The following is a 19,916-nucleotide window of genomic DNA, read 5'->3' as shown; positions in this document are numbered from 1 at the left end:
AAAACCCTAAAACCCTAAGCCCTAAGCCCTAAAAAACCCTAAGCCCTAAGCACCTATCCTTACCTATACCTCCTTCTTACATAATACCCTTTTCCTCCCTCTCTTCCCTGCTTACTTTAATAAAACCTCTATAATACTACTTAACCCTTTCTAATTAGCGATTTACTTAACTCGAACATAATAAAGAAAATACTCACCCCCTCTTCCTATGAATAAAATACAATAGATGCTTAAACCCCCTGGAAAAATCTAAACAAATCCTATAGAACCCTTCTGATTCTCCTTCGATATATCATATTTGCCCTCTCGATAATCATTATGAACAAATATCTACTATATTGTCGCTACCTGATAACCAATTATGAAAAATGAATCGAATCCTCTGACTAATACTATGCCTATCAAAATATCGACCTTATAATCTATGAGAAATAATAAATCTAATCCTTAGATAAATACGATGCCTCTCATTTAGGTAATAAATAATTCTAAATAATATAAATGTAATACGATGAATGGAATCTCAAAGACCTAAAAAACCTACCTAAGAAAATAATTTCTACTATCGAAGACGCCAAAATATCTCCATAAATCTACTAGGGAAGTAGGGTATATATAGTCTAGAACGTGCAACGGAAATATTTGAAACTATGATAGATTTGCTTCTAATTAATAGAATGGCTGATAGGACGCTATAGGACTATAAGATTTCAAGGATAATGTGGTAGCCTTACTGTGTACCAAGTTATTATATAAACAACATTTAATCGTATAAATTTGGGAATTAGTAGATTAAGATCTAGTAGTCCTATCGCGATGTGCGTACTACCATTGAAACCGCCTTGTCGACTATACTATAGTATGATTTTGCCTAACATCAAAATCCAAAAAAAAATCTGGCCCGTTAAGACTTAGTCCCTAGAAAATTTTGGTTAGTGAAGCGATAGGCCCTACCAAAAATTTTTAGTTGATAATTAGGCCCTAGCCGCTTTTTGGGCTAGGCCTAGTTAAACGATATCACTAAAATCGAAGATAAATATTCAAGCGTGATTATCTCTACATCTAGTAGGCCTACGGAGGTGTGCTTACGATCATTGAAATCGCCTAGTCGTCTAGGCCATACCAGCATTTCGCTAGACTAGGATTAGGCAAAAAACAATGAAGCGAATGAATGATTGATTTGACGGCCTATAATTAATACTAGACTACTAGGCTCCTAAGCTAGTTCACAACTAGTTAGTCAATTAGTTCTAGAAATCCAACAATTCAATTCAACTACTGATTAAACTCCCTAACCCTATACATTAAACCCTCATCTCATGCCAATAACACGCAATGTACTCATGGAATAGAAATGTTCCAAGAATCACAGGCGTCTCAATCAGCATCCAATCCCAACGTAGGAGCTTCTGACAAAACGGTATAATACCGGTATCGCCATCTAGCCCATAGTCCCGAAATTGAGACTTTAGAACACCCTTTCGGAAGAACTCGCGTTTTTGGTAGAGGATCGCTAGGAAGGCTGGTATGATCCCTGCCCCTAGGCAAGGCCCTTCCGAATGTAGGTGCGTCTGACACATCCTAGCGGGTTGTAGACAGCCATAGCAACAGCTCTCTTTATAGAATTTGAGCCCGTTCCTAGGGAACTTTCTGACGTAATAGTCCCAATCTAGGCATTCAGGGGTAGAATGTTCCCTAAAGCCCGTCTGTTCTTGGCGTTCTAGGGCCAAATTAGGATGAGTAGCTAGACTAGGCTAGGCTAGGGTGCTAGGATCACTTACCTTCTCCCTCAATAAAGCATATCAGACATACCCTATTAGATAGATGACTAAGTCCTTCCCGTAGGAGCGACTCATTGCTCTTGATTGTGCTCCACACCATACTAGACCGCGCTTGGCCATCAAATCGCGCCTGACGGCAGTAGTCGCATTGGACGTCACTAGGCTGACACGTCATCATGACATTATCATAGACCTGGTTGATGATCTGACGACGGCAGCCATTGGTATTAATGAAATCTTTCATAGCCTGTACGTCAATGGTATCCGTACGAAGGTAGGCATGGTTGATTGATGGATTGAACCCTGTAGGCCGGACTAGGGTTATACAATCACCTGACGAGCTAGGGCTTCGTGCCATGCGCCCAGAGCCCTGAATGAAATCATTAAATGACCAAGCGCCATATAGGAAGATGACTAATGAGATATCCACAAAGTCATAGCCTGCACCAATGGCACTAGTCCCAACTAGGATAGATTTCCTACCACTAGTGAAGTCGTCGAGCTCTTTCGTCCGTAAAGACTCGTCTAGATCACTAGTGTAGATCGAAACCTGCTTCCGAAATTGGGATCTAAATGCCTGGACGTCAGCCTTCGTCATACAATACACAATTACCCGCTGTAGTGGAAAGGACTGCTGACGGGTCCGTATGTAATCCATGGTATAGGCGTAATGATTGTCACATGACGGTGTAATCCTCTCTACGCCATAGTAGATCCTAGGATTCCGTATAGGCTCCCGGATGACGTGCGTTCGTTGGATCAGAAGGTTCTGCTCAATACCCGCTAGGGTAGACAGTGTCACTGTAGCCGATGCTAGCACTAGAGGGACCCCTAGGCTAGGTAGGTGTTTTAGCTGGTGCATCACCATCCGATAGCTAGTAGCTAGGTGAATGAGATGGGCTTCATCAATGATAATCCGATCAATCTGGTAGGGTACCTGACTAAAGGAATCATAGAAATCCTGACTAGTGGCAGCTTCGACAGATGTAATGACCAATCTAGGGAAAGTAGAAATCTGACGCTGGCCTAGATTCTGGCCCTGATCCTGGCTATAGCGTAATGTCTTGATTAGCGACGCTCTGTCAACCATGCTTAGATCATCCCAAATCTCAAAGGGGAGCCCTAGCTTGATTGCCTTCTGTATAAAATCTTGACGTAGAGAAACAAGAGGAACAACCAAAATAGTAGTCCTACTTGTAGCGAGGCTGGCAGCTAGTAGGAAGAGTGTTGATTTCCCACCGCCTGTTGGAAGGACTAGCGCTAACTGACGATGTTGATTGGTCAGCATGGCATAGAGAGCCTGCCGCTGGCCAGGCGTCTTGAAATCGGCGGTAGCATCGCCTAGGAATTCCTGAAGGATCTGAAGCAGTAGATCGCTAGCTCTAGGTGGCTCGCTAGGTAGTCTATGCCTAGAAAATGAGCGAATGAGCTGCGCTTGGTCTAGATCCTGGGCGGAATAGACCTGGCTCTGCTGTCCCTGAGTAGTCAAATCCTGGCTCCCTAGCGCTAGGTAACTAGTGAGCTGCCCAATAGATAGTTGACTAGTAGGCGCCCTAGCGCTAGCGAAGGAAAATCGGACAGCTCTTGTAGTAGGCGTGGGCCCAATGACCTGTGGACTAGGTTTGATAGGGCCTAGCCTAGTAGGCAGAGTGATCGTTGGGTAGGTTCCCTATCGTCATAGTTAGTAATCTGACTTGGGGGGGGGGATATTAGGGAGCCTAATTACAGAGAACGCATCGAAATCCTTGCCTAGGCCTAGGAACGTATGCCAGCGCTGACTAAATTCAACAAACATAGTCTGTTGGTTCCCTCTCAATTTAGGGAATTGGGCGATGTGGCGCGCATAGACCTGTAGGCCTGTATTAGGCGAGTGGTGCATCTGCTTCGCTGCGAGTGCCTCTATAGTGCTATCGTCTGTATTGAAAATTTCAGGGCTATCAAGGATTTCCTCTTTGAGAGAATACCTAATAAAGCCCTGCGATAGATGACGCCATGCGGCTAGGCCTAGGCTTTGTTGGATCAAAACCTCTGACTCATAGCGTAGACGGGAGGTGAGCTGGCGTGACGTCATTAGACCGTCTTGTAGACTAGTCAGCATCGCTCGCCGAGATAGGCGCCGAAGGGACCGATTTAGGAAATCCCGGAATGGTTCAATGACGACTAAATAGAAGAGTAAGATGTATGATACACTAGCTGGTAGTGTACGAACAGCTTCCTTCTCTATATTAGTCGTTGAGAACGTTTTGGAATACCTATATTATGATTAGCCACTGGATCAACTAGGGAGGTAGTAGGTAGGCTAGCGAGCACTAGGTAGGCGAGCGAGCACTAGGTAGGCCAGCGAGCACTAGGTAGGCGAGCGAGCACTAGGTAGGCCAGCGAGCACTAGGTAGGCTAGCGAGCAAAGGGAAAATACATACCGTAATCGAATCTGAAATAGATGGGTCTGTGGGTCTAGGAACAGTGTGCGCTTCGCATTAGGCGTATTAATGAACTGGAGCTGGAGAATTTCTGTGCCTCGAGCTGGTGCACCACTAGTCATATGGATGACGACCAGCAATCGTTGGAGGAATTTGTCAATGCTCTCAAGGTATTTGCCTGCCTGTGCACGGTTGATAGCGATATGGTCACCTGACTGAATGAACCAGGTAGGCAGCTGGCGTAGTTTGATGAAATTGATCAAAGGATTTTCATTAATGGAGTAGGCGCTAGGGCGCTCTCCAAACCAGAACCCATGCGCAGTATTAGTGAAATCCTCCCTAGAACTATACTGTTCTAGGGTAATCTCACTAGAGAGCTCCCTAAAGAGGTGATAGGAGAGAGTGAGGTCATTCGCTAACGTTTGCGCGATATCAATGATCATGCGCTGGAGGAACTGCCCTAGTGTTGGCTGACTAAGGGTAGTCGATTTGAAAGCAAACTCTGCATGCGTAGGATGGCCAGAATCATCGTATGTAGACAGATCCTGGACCTCATGGCCTAGGTTCGTCCCTAGTTGGTTCAACGTCAATGCTAGGGATCGTAGGCTAAGGATTTCACCAAGCGGGGTATTGCATTGATTATGAAACCACTTATGCATAAAATCATCAAGCATTTCAGAGAATGGGGGGTATATAGCGTTAGACGGGCTCTCTTCAAGCAGGTCTAGATATTTCCATCGCTGATCAATCAGGGTGATGAATTGGAAGCCTAGTAGATAGTTAGTTTAGTAAGGAGCAAATAGAGCGAAAATGGCAAAAGAAGCCAAAATTTTAATGTAGGAGGAAGTGTGGAAATCTATCTTCATAGCCTTAAAGATCCCTTAACCATTAAGGAGTAGATGTTTAATGCCTCATAGATAATGTATGAGGCATATAACGATCAGTCCTTAAACGTTAAGGGAGGAAAAAGGGGGTAAAAATGAAAAAAAATCAGAGAACTTGCCTTTCACAATTGCACTATAAACCTGGCTAATGACGTTGATAGGCTTAAGCGCTTGCGCTTTGTAATCAATGGCATAGCATGCAAGGAACGAATAGAGTAGCGTTTTCCGATTGGTAGGGCATTTAACCTTGATCGATGTCATCATGACGTCGAGGAGAGCCTTCGCACCATGCTTGATAGTCTCTAGGTCAAATCTCGATGTGTTGATCAATGTATGAGGGTTTTTGGCGCTGTAGTGGACATCTGGCCGTCCGTATATGCGACGCTGACCCTGGCCCTGGCCCTGGCGCCTATCGTTGGTAGAACCACTAGAATTAGTAGAATCACTAGAATCCTCTAATGTAGTTGATTGATCAGATTCCACTGATTCGGCTGATTCGTCAGAATCATAGTCGCTCTCCCATTCAGCTGTATGCATAAACTCATCGTCTTCATCAACGACTAGCCCATCGTCCCAATCAGGCCTATCCTGGCTAGGTACGTCATGATGACTAGCTGCCTTTGTAGTCACTGTTTGGAGGAAGGCCTGAAGCCTAGATAGGCTCTCGTGATAAGGAGTGGGATCATAGAGGTCATGTCGATGCCTAGATCGTTTCGTCCCATCCTGGTATGGTAGGCTCATCAATGCGAAGATGACAAATGCCCTAAACACCCGACTGTATTTTTTAAGGGTAGGGAGCTCTTGGAGGGGCCTGATTGGACGAATCACGCGATGATCATGACTAAACGAGTCTAAAATCTGGCATGTGACACGGCTCTCGTCATGGATTTGATGCTGCCCAACTAGGAGTAGCCAATCAAGGGCAAGCCCAATGAAATCGCGAAGCGCTGGCATAAGAATTTGAGCATGACTAAGCTCTAGCTCAAATAGTCCCTGTAGGCGTACAAATTTCCGCCCTTGGAGGATGTCTGGGTAGCGCGATTGCATATGGAAGCTAGATAGCTCATCGCGAGTGCTGAATAAGCTGATTTTGGCTGTATCGCGTTTGTGCGCTTCGATGGCATCGTATTGATGACATAGATTAGCCATAAATGACGTAATGCCCTCGCTAGCACTAGGCTGGGTAGGTAGGGGGGAGAGAGGTCGTGGGCCATAGGTTTCAAAGAGGTACGAGCTACCTCTTAGCGCTTGGTAAAAACAGGGTTTGAAATTACCCTGACGCTCATCTGGACTAAAAATACCATGCTCCTCGCGAATGTGGCGCTGGATTTTGGCCTTACTAGCGCGTACGGTAGGGCAACTACTAGTTAGGCAGCGAAATCCGGCTTGGCGCATAGGAAGCCCAGGAAGGGGATCAATAGGTTGGTAGGCCTATAGATATTAGTCATAAATCTATAAATAGACTAATATGGCCTACCTGAATTCGCTGATAGCATTCTTGGATGGTTGCAATAGATAGATTGCCAAAAATTTGCAAAAAACTATGATTTTCAATGTCCTCCTTAGAAAGATGCTGGGATAGGTGGGAGAGGGCAGTCGTTGGTATAAGGCAGATTTTGCATACAGAGCAAAGCAATAGCTTAATAAGCGGGTAATAATAGAAAAATTGAGCGATTTCCTAATAATCCATATTGTATGGTGGTACAAAGTAAGCTTGGAATCGTGCTAGGTAGTTGTGTGATTGTTAGGTAGAAGTCAAAATAAAGATTAATGATTTTGATGAGGGGGCTGGAAATGTTTGTCATGTGACTAACTAGTCTACTTTTGGAATGATCTACATTAGCTAGCGAAAGCCTGGCCGTCATGAAATCAAAACGGTATTCATAAGCCTGGCCGTCGTTAGATTAGGCTATCCAAAATAGTATCTATAGGCCTAGCCGTCATGAAATTAGGCTATCCAAAATTGCTGGCGGAAGCCTAAGCGTCATCAAATTAGGCTATCCAAAAAGGCATCCATAAGCCTTGACCGTCAGCAAATTAGGCTATCACAAATAGTATCTATAGGCCTAGCCGTCATGAAATCAGACTACTAGAATTAGCTTGTAGAAGCCTACAGAACTAGCCTACAGAGGCCTGACCGTCATTAGATTAGGCTATCAGAAGTAGGCTACAGAAGCCTGACTGTTTTTAGATTCGACGATCAAAAGTGGCCGCCTAAGATTTTCAGACGAAATTCTGCCTAGCACGTTTACTAGCCCAAATTCGTCTCTGGTAAGCTAATAATCATAAATGATGTCACGATGATAGTGATACACCTAGTAGGGAGGTCCAAAATCATCAAAATTTCCATATAAATTTTTGATTGTTACTACTTATATGATATATAGTGTATAGAACCAAGTGGTGTGTGATATATATTCGTCGTCTAACCATGAACCAAAATTTTTTTAATAAACTCCGTTTTCGCTAAAACTTTGTGTACGGCTTTTGTACGGGCCTATTAAAACCCTATTTGAATGAGAGCTGATTCCGACCGTCACCGATGGAGCTATTCGCAAAACAAAACTTCAAACGTGAATAACTTTACAACGGATGGTCTGATCGCAATACTTTTACTCTCATTCGAACCAGCTTAGTTAGGAGCACTATGTACAATTTTACGGAATCTAAATATTCCAAATTTTAGCTACGCACCTATGCAGAAGTCTATATCAAGCGTTTTGTGAAGATGATTTAGTAGATAGAGCACGAATACGTCGTCCGCCCTACATTGTGGTAATAAGATACGCTCGTAATTTATTTCTCATAGTTAGGAGACGTAAGGCGTTGACCATACGCACCCGCTGTATGGGCTTGGCGCACCCCATCAGTCAGAATTAGGGTCAAATTTCAATTAATTCCTACCCCCCCAAATCTAGTCGGATAGCGCTGAAATTTAAACATCAATATTTCAATCGTCTGAATTAGAATTCCTAAAATTTTGAAGGCGATTACTCCAAAATTAGGATCATTATAGCTGGGGCCGAATAATGACCTCGGCCCCAGCCTTATCAGGGCCAAATCCTTATCTCTTCATTACTCGGCCCCAAGCTGGGGCCGGTATGGAATATAATTTAGGGGGAAGTTCACGGGGGTGATATAGGATCCCTGCCCTAGGGCATGGGTCAGGAGGCGCCATATCAGCTGTACCCCACCCCACTGTTCGTCATCTAGGTGGAGACCGAGCACTTCCTCATGCTCATCCCGAGGCAGTGGAGCAGCGCGGAAGATATAGCAGAGGAACCGACGCCAGAGCCGTATATACTTTTCCTCGGTACCGTTCTCAAGGCGATCGAGCCGCCGGTCTATCCGTGGCGTACCTCCTCGGCCGTTCCGCATGATGGCACGGATCGGGGGTCGCGTAGTCTCTAGGGTGTGAAGCGCCCGGTCTATCGTTCGGTCGAATGATGCGACGATGTGCCTGAGCGCTTGGTTATGCATCCTCTGAGTGTCGGAGAGGTTGGTGTTCACGCCACCCCAGAACGGGATCAGCTGTCCGAATAGCTGTGGCCTCCCTGGCTCTCCGGCTAGTGCAGCCATCGCGGGGAGCCGACGCCCGTCGAAGAATAGTAGCCAACCCGTGTGGCTGAGCCACGGAGTCATATCATCTCGCTTATGTCGCTCACTGAGGACGAATAGGCCTAACTCAGCGGCGATATCTGGCGCACGGTCGGGGTCGTGTCTCTGGGAGTGGCGGATCCCGTTCTCGTCGTTGAGGGTCTCGGTAATCCATACTGGCGGTGGACGGGCGGCGGCGTACTGACGCGTAGCGTCGGATGTAGGCGAAGGGGCGGAAGGCGAGTTTGGAACACCATCCGATACTAGAGGGCCTGGGCTCGATGGCTGGTCGTGGTCTGATGTGCATAGGGGTATGGTGAGCTCGGATGGCTAAATACTCGGTATGGGCCGTCCGCTACTTACCTGGACTTACGATGGGTGGGTCATCATCGCTTACGGGTCCGGGGAGATCGATGATGATATCGTCGTCCCCACCGAGATCGAACTCGCCGTCATAAGGAGGCGCTGGTGAATCGGTGGGTTCGATCGTTAGGGGACGCGGTACATCCGGAGCAGGCCGTTGCTCCTGGGGTGGTTGCTCTGGTGTTGACAACGGCCGGATTGCTAGGACTTCCTGGGGCTGGGGCCGGGGCGGAGACGTCGTCCACCAGCGAGAGAATTTGGAATGCGCAAGCCAACGCTGGCCCTGGACCCGACGGATTCCTAGCTTCTGCGCTTGGGATGGATCGTGGTCGTGATTCCCTCGGCTGTGGTTCTTGACCAGTCGGTCACTTTTGGACCGGAATCCGCACGTGTCGCATATCCAGAGATCGTGGATCGCGAGCGACGGCAACGGTTGGGAACCGTCTGGGAGGGGTGTAAAGTCGGAGTGGTCGTAGAGCGGGGCGGTCCCGTCCGGGATGGCTGCTAGGTGTCGCTGGCATTCGGCGGAGTTGAGGATCCCATGTGTTTCATAGAGGTGGCGCTCCTTCAGACGGGCCGGGATCCCAATGCGACAGGGGCCGCAGACGATAGCGTTGTGACTCGCTTCGTACTCGAAGAGAGCACGAGATGGCGGTGGTCTAGCCATCGTCGTCGTCGAGGAGCTCCCGCTATCGTCGTGACATCGGAATCCGCTGAAGGACTCAGGGGTCAACTCTGGCGCGTGGCGCAGCGTGTGGCTGATCGGGCATCCTCCCCCCTCCCTTTTCCCCTCTAGATTAGAACCCCGGTTGGACGTGGGCGTTGAGTGCAGAGTGCATGAGTATTAGAACCCCAGTTGGAGCGAGGCGTCGGGTGCGTCTAAGCCTATGCGTCCGTCCAACTGGGGTTCTAATCTAGGGGGGAGGTTGGGGGGGAAGTCTTCTCCCCTCGCTCAGAGCGCCATACGCGACGACGGACGGAGCTCGTCGAGGATAGAGTCTATACATCGTCGTAGGGGGCTAGCGGGAGCGGCCCACGCCTAGTGGGGCCCCTAAGCCCCAAGGACTAATGGCCGACCGTTTCTGCGAGACGCCCCACCTAGGAAGTGGTCGGGGCCAATGACCGACCGATTCCGCCGACCGCCTACCGCCCCAGGCGATTCCGGCAGAACGTCCGGGGCCCGCCCCTCCCGCACCGACGTTTTTTGTTCGGGTTTCCCGACCACTACGGCCGGACTTCGCTCTGAGTCTACCTCCAAAGTTGGCTCTTCCCTCTAGATCCGCGTGCACATCAAGCGCACCTGATCTGCATCTTTCATCCGAAGAAGCAGCTGCAGATCCACATTCGTCGTGGTGGCTAAGATCCTCTCACGCGTCTGTTCAGGCGTTTCCCCGGCGTTTTGGATAGCACGAATCCGGTGACCACGTAAAAGACTCGCCATCACCGCGACAAACTCCACCTGCGAGAACTTTTTGCCCAGACAATTCTGTGGGCCTTCCGACCACGGGAAGTACGTACAACGGGGCGGAGTGATAATTCTCTCGTTTTCGATCGTAGTCGCTGCGTCTGCCTCTTCGGATATTGTCACCCACCGCGAGGGCTTCCAGGCTAGCGGGTCTTCCCAATGTTGAGGATGAATGTGCATAGTGAGGATGCTTGGGTTGATCCCTACGCTTGGAGGAATTATCACGGTTTTATCACCTACCTTTAGAGCTTGAGGCTGGTCACTAGTCCACTTAGGTAGAGACGGTATAGGTGGGAAGTGACGGAGAGTTTCAAGCTACAACAAGCTACAAAGTTCAGAACTAAAGGGATGAAGGAAAGATGGGGTTTGACGTACCATAACAGCTTTGCAGCGGGTTAATCTGGGGAAGAGCTCGGCATAATGGCCTTTTGTGACGACAACTGACTGTAATTCTTCAGCCACCCAGTCCTGAACCTCTGGATGTGCCGCCAAAAGAAGCATAGCAAAACTTAAGGTATTGGCAGTGGTGTCGTGACCAGCAAAGTTGATGACGAAAATATTCCCAAAGATCTCGTTGACGGTAAGCCCTTTTCGCGACAATTTGTTTGTTGATTCCATCATGTCTTCCTTCTGTTTAAGATCCATAGCGTGTACAAAAGACGTCATGAGACCGCCAGAGCCAGTCTTTCCCTCGTTTAATGCCTTAGTCTCATTGTTTAGCATACGGACCATGTCCTGCTTGAAATCATCGGCAGCTTTTGCAAGAACATGCCAGGACTTAGGGGCAAACGGGAGAGAGAGCAGTTTCCGTGGCGCGATCATCAATAAAATACAATTGTCGAGCACAGTCTGCAGTGCGTCACGGTAGCTTGCTGTCTCTTGGCTGTTCTCCTCTTGATGGTCATTGGCGCTACGGAACTGATATGACTTGCAAAATCCCGTGGCAGCAAGAACGTTCAGCGAGAGTGTGCGAGTATCTTTCGCAACGCTAACGATCTGTTTGGTATCTGGGGCAGCCCAGACGCCGACCATCTGGCTACTTTGCTCGAGACTTTCATCCCATACAAAGGACATGATATTTTCGTTAAAGGGAGTGGCTAGTACTTTCCGGTGACGGGGCCAGTCCGTCAAGCTAGCTGTAGAGATACAGGGCCCGTAGACCTCAAGCACCTCTACCACAAAGCACACAAGTTAGCCGCCTGATCGTATAGATGAATGCCCTAGTGACCGAACCTACTATACATTTTACTTGGGCGGATGAAATCCGTCCGACGCTGAAATATGTCTTGAATAGCTTCAGAATCGGCGATATTTATGTAGACGTCAATAGGCGTTACAATAGCCCACATAGGGCCGTAGCGTCGATGAGATGCCCCCCTATCGGAAAAGTACCATCCGCGACGAGAATAACGTCCAAAGGTGCCCCAGTCAATAGGCAGATGGTCGAGCACCGGCCAAAGATGAGGCTCAATGATCATCCAAACAATATTTTGCGGATCGATAAGCAGACGCACTAATGGAATCCCCATAGAGGACGCGCGACGATAATTGAGCTCCATGGCCACCAAGCTCCAGACCAGGTAGGCGAGGGCCAGGAAGCCCAGAATTTGCAGGAACATGACAATGTGGGATGGACGTTCGCCGTAGAATCGGATTTACGACTGTGAGGTCAAATGGTTGTGGAAGGGAGAGGTCTGTAGCCAGGAAGCGCGCAGCTATTAAATGAATGCCCGGTGTAAATAGTTCAGGCCCATGACAAGGGAGATATCTCGTCTTACGCCCCAATCCCCTCCAATACCGCCTTGGGCCCCACATGAAGTCACGAACCCCAGCGGTATGGAATAACAGTTACAGCCACAAAGCATTGATCCGCCAAGATCGCCTCTTCATATTATCTGATATGAACATAGCTGCTCGTTATCCCAGCCAATGCCATGGCATACCCCACTCACGATCTCTTTGTGAGACCTGAGATACAGTGGTAAGACGTGATTTTCCAACCCCGCGGGGATTTTGGTACTGTTACGCCAGTGCAAAATAGGGCAAGGCACTATTAATTTAGCAATCCTACAAATCCTGCAAAGGTTCAATAATGTACAGAGGTGAATTGGATGCTACAGTACTGCTGGGAGCAGTAGGCTCTCATTCAGCGACACTTCGGCCCTGAGTGATTGGAACTGACAAGGTTCAACGGCGTGTTGGACAAGCATGGATGCGGTGATCGGCGCCTTTTTCTGTCCCGGTACACCATATCACCCTATTTGATACATAGGTTGGCGGCGGGGCTGATGGATGCAGGCTAGCGGCGGAATGCAGATATAGTTGGGTATGCGTATGCCTAGAAACGCACGAATCGGGAAACCGGTTAGGGATCTTGTAATGTTAGTGGGCAATACAGTAGTGCTAGTAGCGGCATGGTACTGGACTGTTATGTTGCGGACAAGCGTATTTTTGACTCCAGACAAAACATGCAGATCGAAGATATGTGGGTCACTCAAAATCTGGGTTGGGCTCGAACCGACAAACAACAAAGAGCGCTTTGACTCCGGCTAGCACAAATCCTACCCAAGTACGCTTGATGACGTCAAATCCTAGCTTGATGAGACGTCTACATTAACCCTAATATGCAACTGCGCCAGGATACATATCTTCCGCCCCTTTTTTTGACGGGCTTTAAAACATCTCGGGTGACGATAGGTATGGGGGTGGGTGCGACGGAAAAATTTATTGAGTTTCCGTTTCATGAGAAGTCATCTAATCACGATAGCGGGGGGTATGAAAATCAAGCACGGGATAGCTCTATACCAATCCTTTCCTGCAGAAACAGATATCTTTCCCCTTGTCCCATAATCTGCCACCACCGATTTTGCAAATCCAATACGTCTCCCCAAACAAAGTGACAGTATGTTGGTCGACATGACGAGGAGCCTCTTCTCCACCTACGAGAGGGACATTGCTGCTGCTGGCGAAAATGGATATTATCGTTTCATTTACCTTCCCCTTACGGTTCTACTGCTCTGGAGACTGTGGGCTTTCACGATCTACCCGTGGTTCTACCCCAACAGATTGGAGTACCTGCCATACTGGATTCCATGTAAGCATCCGATACCTCATTTTTTCCTTAGAGATACCACAGCTGACTTGGCAAGATATGGGTACGTTACAAGATCTACCTTCGATGGAGAGCACTAACCAAGCCCGCAAACCCCTCCACTGATTAGGCCATGTTATACCGTTCTTTAGAAATTCTAATAGACTGTTCACTCGGGCAAAAAAGGAGTTTAACCACAAATTATGTGCTCTCCGTATCGTCGGACAGGATATGGTCATGGCAACTACTGCTGCCCAGATTGCGGCAATTGAGAAGGACACACACAGTTTTGGGTTTGAACCATTCGTGGATCTGATGTACGACGAGGTCTCAAGGGTCTCACCTGAAAGCAAGCCGATTCTGTGGCGGACTCCCGCCGAAGGCTACGTCTCGCTCTTTCCAAACCCCAAGCAGTTGTCTCCTGCACATACTGGAATACACATGCTGCACAAGCAGCTTCAAACTCCAGATGCGTTACACCGTTTTATGTCAGAGTCACTGGCTGGAGTTAGCAACACGTTACGGTGGAGCTATTTCTACGAGACGAGCATTCTAGCCTCCACGGCTGATGTAAAGGTTGTTTCCCTAGAATGTTTGGTCCGTGATGTACTATTTGATGCCCAAATCAATTCCTTTTTTGGTCCTCGTCTGCAGGAACTCGAGCCGAACATCCGAAAGATTCTCAAAGAATGGGACTGGAATAGCTGGCAGGTCTCGTATAAACTGCCATCCTTTCTGGCAAAGCGTGCAATTGGGCCCCGAGACCATCTCCTTGATGTACTGACTCAATATTACTCCACCCCCGCCGAGCATCGGCCGGGCTCTGTTCCCTTCGTCAGCGAGCTGTACGATGACTACCAAACAAGCCGGGCTATCTGATCGAGATATTGCAGGCATTGTTTTCACAATTCTGTGGGGGTAAGTTGCATTCCCAAAACTCCGAGCTAAGACCTTGAAGATGCTGAACCACCGTGGAAGACTTAATTCAAATGTCATCGCTATCTCATATTGGATGATCGCTCACATCATGAATAACCCGGGCGTTGGCAGCCAAATCAGGGAAGAGATCGCGTCTGTGATGCAGGCTATCGACAGTGAGCCCACGAAGAACGGGGCGACTCTAGTAGCAATGACCAAGGATCCTCTCCTGAACGGCTGTCCAGTGTTGAACTCGACATTTAACGAGACACTGCGGTTTACTGGGACCGGGAGCGGTTTCCGCAAAAGCATGCGAGACACCACACTTGAAGGTCGCCATATTCCCAAAGACACTATCATGATCATCCCACAAAGGGTTCAGATGATGAACACTGAGGTTTTGGGATCGGACGCCCGCGCATTTGATTGCCATCGATTTTTGCGAAACAAATCACTGCTCAGGAAGGGCGAATTTCGCGGGTTTGGCGGGGGCACCACATTATGCAGTGGAAGAATTGCGGGAAGGCATCAGGTGCTAGCTTTTGTTGCACAGTTATTTTGGAGATATGATTTGGAAGTAGTTGGCCACGGACAAGAAGTATTGGGCGTGCGAGGCAAAGCTTTCCCCAGGCTGAACGAGGCCATGCCAAGTCTAGGCCCAGGCAAGCCCATAAATGGAGACGATATGATCCTTAAAGTAACTCCCCGAAAGCTTTAGCATAGGTACAGAGTTTTCATGGGACGATTGCTAAATGGACAAGGCAACTTTGCCAATCCATTCTAATCACATTCTAGAATCAAGTAGTCGCTAATACTAGTTCGCTATGTATCTAATACAAAGTTAACTAAATATCGTACTAGGAGACCTAATCCTATATAGTGGCGTTCGTATACTCTACCTACTATTATAATTAGTAGAGCTCCTTTTCAAGTCTCTGACCCTTGACTAAGGCTTTCTTTCTTCCTATAATAACCTACTATAATTTGGAAATCTCCTAGGTCTTTTTAGCGTAAAGACATTCTACTAACTCAAAATTATTAGCTATTTCTTGATATCTCTCCCTAAGGGCTTTTAAAACTCTTATTTAAGATTACCTATTACCTTAAAACACCTTCAATAGGCCGATTCGCTATCTTTCTTTCTATACCTCTTTGTCCTTAAGTACGTCTAAACCTATTATCAATATCTAGTATATTGTAATCATAGGTGGACAAGAAAGTATAATGGCCCTATATGAGACAAGCACATAAACAAAATATAGGTTTAATATACTAAACCTTTCTACAACTTCGATACTAGTTTAGGAGTGTTACGGCTAGTATTAGGACTAGAGGCTATTGACCAAGTAGGATAATACGAAATAGCACTAGGTTCGTTAGTATATAGCTTTGCCTTACTAGATTTGCAACGTGTCCCTCGTACTACACCTAGTGCACGCCATTGCAATGGGACCCGGCGGGTAGGCTTGGCACGGCTCCTGGTAATATGGAGGGACTTATTATGTCAAAGTAGAGACAAAAGAGTTGTTCCACAGATTTTTGTATTCTTAGATCTAGATTCCGCTCTTATATATCTCATGGAGAGAGTGTTATCGTTTTCATTATCAGAGTCAGAACAAACACCCATTAGGAGCAAACCATAATATCTTAGTAGCTCAGTCGCAAGAAAAAAATAAATGGAAAAAGACACCGGGTCGATCAGAGAAGTGAGTATCGAGTAATCTTTCAGGTAGCAGAGAAGGGGTCCAGCTGGGTCCTCAAGACTTCACTCAAAGTACACTACTTATTTATTACTAGGAAAGCGGGAAGTGGGAGCCAGGTCCGGCAGCGAATAATTACTCAGTAGAGCCAAAGACAAGGCTAAAATTTGAGTAGAAATAAAACATGCTAATAACCCCTGTGATGCCGATGGTGGTGGCCACTATTCCCAGAAACTCCCATAGTCCTCGTCATAGGCAGACTCATCATCTTGATTCGCGTCATCTGGTGACCAGAAAAACCCCTCAACACTGCAATCGTTAAAGCTGTCCTTGACACTTTGAGAGACAAAGTCAGTGAACTTCCCCCCTTCCCATTAGGCGCTGTGTAACTATACTCCGCGCATGTGCAAGGGTTATCAGTTTGAAAGAACTGCTTTGTGCCTGGGACGTCCCGTATATCACTCATCACTTGAGCAACACCAGGGACGTAAACCAAGTCGTCAACAACGCAGACAGGCACACTATAAAGACCAGCAGTGTCGGGTGTGATAGACGTGAAAATGTTTGTTATCTGTTGAGCTCCCTCGACACCCCCCTCTTCTAGGAGCTTTGTGAAGTTTTGGTCCATCAATGAGTAGTTGAACCCAAATTGCTGCTGACCCGAAATTGAGGATGCCATGATGTCCCATCCAGTGATTGTTTGGTCACCATAAGCAAGTTTGCTGCTCATCCACGATTTTGACTCTGAGCCATTAATGCTGGGTCGCGTGAACAAAGACATGCCGGGAGTCCCGTTCGGACCGAATGTGATGTTGCACGTAGCAAAATACTCCCAACCGGAGTCAGTGGTCCAGTTATCTTTGCAAGTCGTCTGGTCGAATCCCCATGTCTTGCCATTGTACGGAACATCATCGCCATATGCGATGAACAAAATGTAGGCGCCTTGCGACTTAAGGGCTTTTGTGACGTACTGAGCAAACATAGCTTGCCCAAACCATGAGGAGACTTGGTCTTGAAAGCCTGTTTTGCTCCAATTTCCTGTGAGTTGCCAGCCGGTCCACTGGCCCCCGCCGAGAATTTGGGCGATGTGGTCTTGGCCTATGTTCTTGTCATAGAGAGCCTCGAAACCTGACTCTAGTTGTCTGATCTCGCTTTCGACAGCCATGTTGTATTTCGTAGCTCCTTTGAATTCCGAATCTGCGCTTTCAGGGTCATTCAGGGCGAGAATATCGCTAGCACCGCCTAACCCAACTTCTGCACAGATACCTACTGCGAGCAGGGTACCCCAAATCAGGTCCATTGACTCGGCCGTTACCAGATCGAGGAAAATAAAGGCGGCGACTAAGATCCCCATAAAAGCGTTTGCAATGCCTAGAATCTTGCCATCGTTCTCGGCTTCAGCAGGTGCCAGGATGGATCCGGCGATCTCGTCAATCGCAATGGCAATCGGGCTTTGGATACCCTTCACTCCCTGGATTACAATGTTGAGAAACTGGGCGAATTGGGCAATTGACGAGTCCAAAAGCGTTCCTCGAGTTTCATAAGTGGTAGGGTGTGATCGGCAAAAACTCGCTATGGGACAATTATAGTCGTCTGCGGTTATGTCGCAGTCTGTGTCCAACTCTGACAAGCCATATCCAAATTCGCGCATGGTCCGGTCTCTCAGAGATTCAAAATTATTGATGCCGGTCTTGGCTAAGTACGACTTCAGGAAGTCGTCCATTTGGTAGGCACCCCATTGCTGAGGCGTACCCGAAAAGTGTTGTTGGGTGCAGTTCTGTGCAATCGGCAAACCGCATGGCGGTACACCGGAGACGACTAGAGGGTATGTCGTCTTGTTATCGTGACTTTCCCCGCGTTTCTGAGAAACAATTCGACCGACTGTTTCATCTAGCCTATCAAGCCGGCCCGAAACCATAAGTGAGGTCTCCATGTGGGCCGTGACGTTCATATACCAACTACCATCCGCTCGCTGTTTCATCATACCACTTTCTTCCTCGTTATCGATACCGACAAAGGCTGTGCATGAGCTGCCCGCACATTGGGCTTTCATATCGACTAACTTGGCCCCAGGGCCGGCAGAGACGTCCCAAATGGAACCTTCTGGACCCCAGCCAGAACGAGCATCAGGCTTGAGATAGATCCATCCTGTAGGGATGGACACTTTTGTTTCGTATGAATAGGAGCTCGATTTGCAGAGACTTGGTGGAGCGCCCACCGTGAACTCGGTAGCTTGGGCATAGTAGCCTGGTGGAAGTAGAGGCGTTGAGGTTGTGCGAGTGATAGTTGCAGATAGAGCAGTTGAGGTTGGACTAGTAAGAGTTGTAGATAGCAGTTGAGTAGAATTTACCACACTGGTGATTGGAAGACGCATTTCGGGTTTAGTGTTTTTCTGTCTGTTTTTGTGATATGCGTCTGACCGAAGTCAAGGTGGAAAGATTTCTATATAGTTAGGAAGATCCCGGTACTTTATAAGATCACGACTGATCCTCCCATAATCCGGAACCCCCTGGCCCAAGAGGTGTAGAGTAGTATCGAATGAACTGGTGGCTGACACTCTGAAACACTTCTCCTAAACTCCATCCCTGATGGAAATTGGCAGGATTATGATGTTTTCAACTGGTCACTAAGTGAACTATACTGGGCCAATACAGACTAATACCAGTGTTATCAGCTGGGTAAGTAGGGCTCTAAGTACATAAGACATTACTACTATGTACTTAAGTATAAACATAGTAATGTAAGTAGTGATAAATACCAAGGGCAAGTTTGGGGAAAGAGAATTTCGGAATTCATGGAGAACATAGGGATTTAGACACATGTGGGGAGCGGAGTATTCTGAGTGCCTAAGCATCTGGTCGAAGCTTGTGGCCCCTGAAGCTAGTATGAAGGATTCAAGGCCGGCTAAGTCTATGACACATTTCGACAACCAGGAATGGTTTCGGCCCCAGAGCTGGTCCTTGTCATCCAATCAAGGCCTTTGGCCCTTCAAGAATCGGGGTCGTTGGCCCTCAAAAATTTGGGTGCTCTTGGCCCCGATCTATATTACAGATTGAATCTTCTTCTGAGGTTATTTCAATATTTGTTACGGGTCACGGGTCTACTTACTATTACTATTGTTATTACTCACGACCTATTCTCTTCATCCTCTTCCGTTCAAGGCCATAGATTGACCTTGGAGCCCTTCTCCAACAGTTCAGTGATCGAATCAGTAATCTGGGTCGTAAGAGCCTTCCCGCCCTGAAGATGTGGCTTATGCGAGCGATATCAGCGCCGAAGGGATTGTTCGCAACAATCGTAATATGTACTTTCCAGGGGGACATCTGAAGGGCGCGACGGATGCTCGATTTCGTTGAGCGAAGAGTGAATTGGTCCCACAGAAAATGGTGGCCATCTCGTCGAGGTACAAGGTAGATTTCTGGAGCAGGTGATGTCACAAAGCCTCCTGCATGACTGGAGTGATGGTACGGGGTCGTCCACCTTGCTTAGGCGGTGCTTTGACGCTGCCAAACATACCTATATTGGAACAGATACTCAGGATGGTACTCCTGTTGCATTCAGCAACCTGTTACATCTACGATATACTGTGGTAGATAATTCCCCATTGTGGGTCATGTCATAAATAGGCTCATGCTTTGAAGGAAGTAGGTTTGGGGCCATCTTGGTTCGACCCCTCGTGATTGATGGTTAAGATACC

General features: G+C 47.5%; 5 protein-coding genes across 5 annotated transcripts; 2 read left to right on the top strand and 3 right to left on the bottom strand.

The window, feature by feature from the left end:
- Positions 1-1,669: 1,669 nt before the first annotated feature.
- On the bottom strand, positions 1,670-6,132 carry N7474_003598 (telomere-associated RecQ helicase; the record flags this gene model as incomplete). The annotated part of the gene is made up of 5 exons (XM_057195013.1): positions 1,670-1,720; positions 1,813-3,450; positions 3,508-4,033; positions 4,202-4,970; positions 5,220-6,132. The coding sequence occupies 5 exons, from the start codon at positions 6,130-6,132 to the stop codon at positions 1,670-1,672; spliced, it is 3,897 nt and encodes a 1,298-aa protein (XP_057056368.1).
- A 2,028-nt stretch (positions 6,133-8,160) lies between these two features.
- Positions 8,161-12,129, bottom strand: N7474_003597 (cytochrome P450; the record flags this gene model as incomplete). Its single annotated transcript, XM_057195012.1, has 7 exons — positions 8,161-8,978; positions 9,046-9,837; positions 10,012-10,044; positions 10,193-10,280; positions 10,346-10,825; positions 10,886-11,682; positions 11,748-12,129. The coding sequence occupies 7 exons, from the start codon at positions 12,127-12,129 to the stop codon at positions 8,161-8,163; spliced, it is 3,390 nt and encodes a 1,129-aa protein (XP_057056367.1).
- Positions 12,130-13,414: 1,285 nt separating this feature from the next.
- On the top strand, positions 13,415-14,480 carry N7474_003596 (cytochrome P450 monooxygenase; the record flags this gene model as incomplete). The annotated part of the gene is made up of 3 exons (XM_057195011.1): positions 13,415-13,604; positions 13,660-13,665; positions 13,732-14,480. 3 exons carry the CDS (start codon positions 13,415-13,417, stop codon positions 14,478-14,480), a joined length of 945 nt encoding a protein of 314 aa, XP_057056366.1.
- A 79-nt stretch (positions 14,481-14,559) lies between these two features.
- On the top strand, positions 14,560-15,237 carry N7474_003595 (uncharacterized protein; the record flags this gene model as incomplete). Its single annotated transcript, XM_057195010.1, has 1 exon — positions 14,560-15,237. The coding sequence occupies one exon, from the start codon at positions 14,560-14,562 to the stop codon at positions 15,235-15,237; it is 678 nt and encodes a 225-aa protein (XP_057056365.1).
- A 1,203-nt stretch (positions 15,238-16,440) lies between these two features.
- On the bottom strand, positions 16,441-18,593 carry N7474_003594 (uncharacterized protein; the record flags this gene model as incomplete). The annotated part of the gene is made up of 2 exons (XM_057195009.1): positions 16,441-16,555; positions 16,615-18,593. 2 exons carry the CDS (start codon positions 18,591-18,593, stop codon positions 16,441-16,443), a joined length of 2,094 nt encoding a protein of 697 aa, XP_057056364.1.
- Between the last annotated feature and the right edge of the window lie 1,323 nt (positions 18,594-19,916).

The sequence above is a fragment of the Penicillium riverlandense genome (genome assembly GCF_028828495.1).
Source record: "Penicillium riverlandense strain IBT 135883 chromosome Unknown utg000002l_segment0_segment0, whole genome shotgun sequence".
NCBI lineage: Eukaryota > Fungi > Ascomycota > Eurotiomycetes > Eurotiales > Aspergillaceae > Penicillium > Penicillium riverlandense.
The sequence above is the reverse complement of the archived record's forward strand: the minus strand, read 5'-3'. Positions and strand labels throughout refer to the sequence as shown.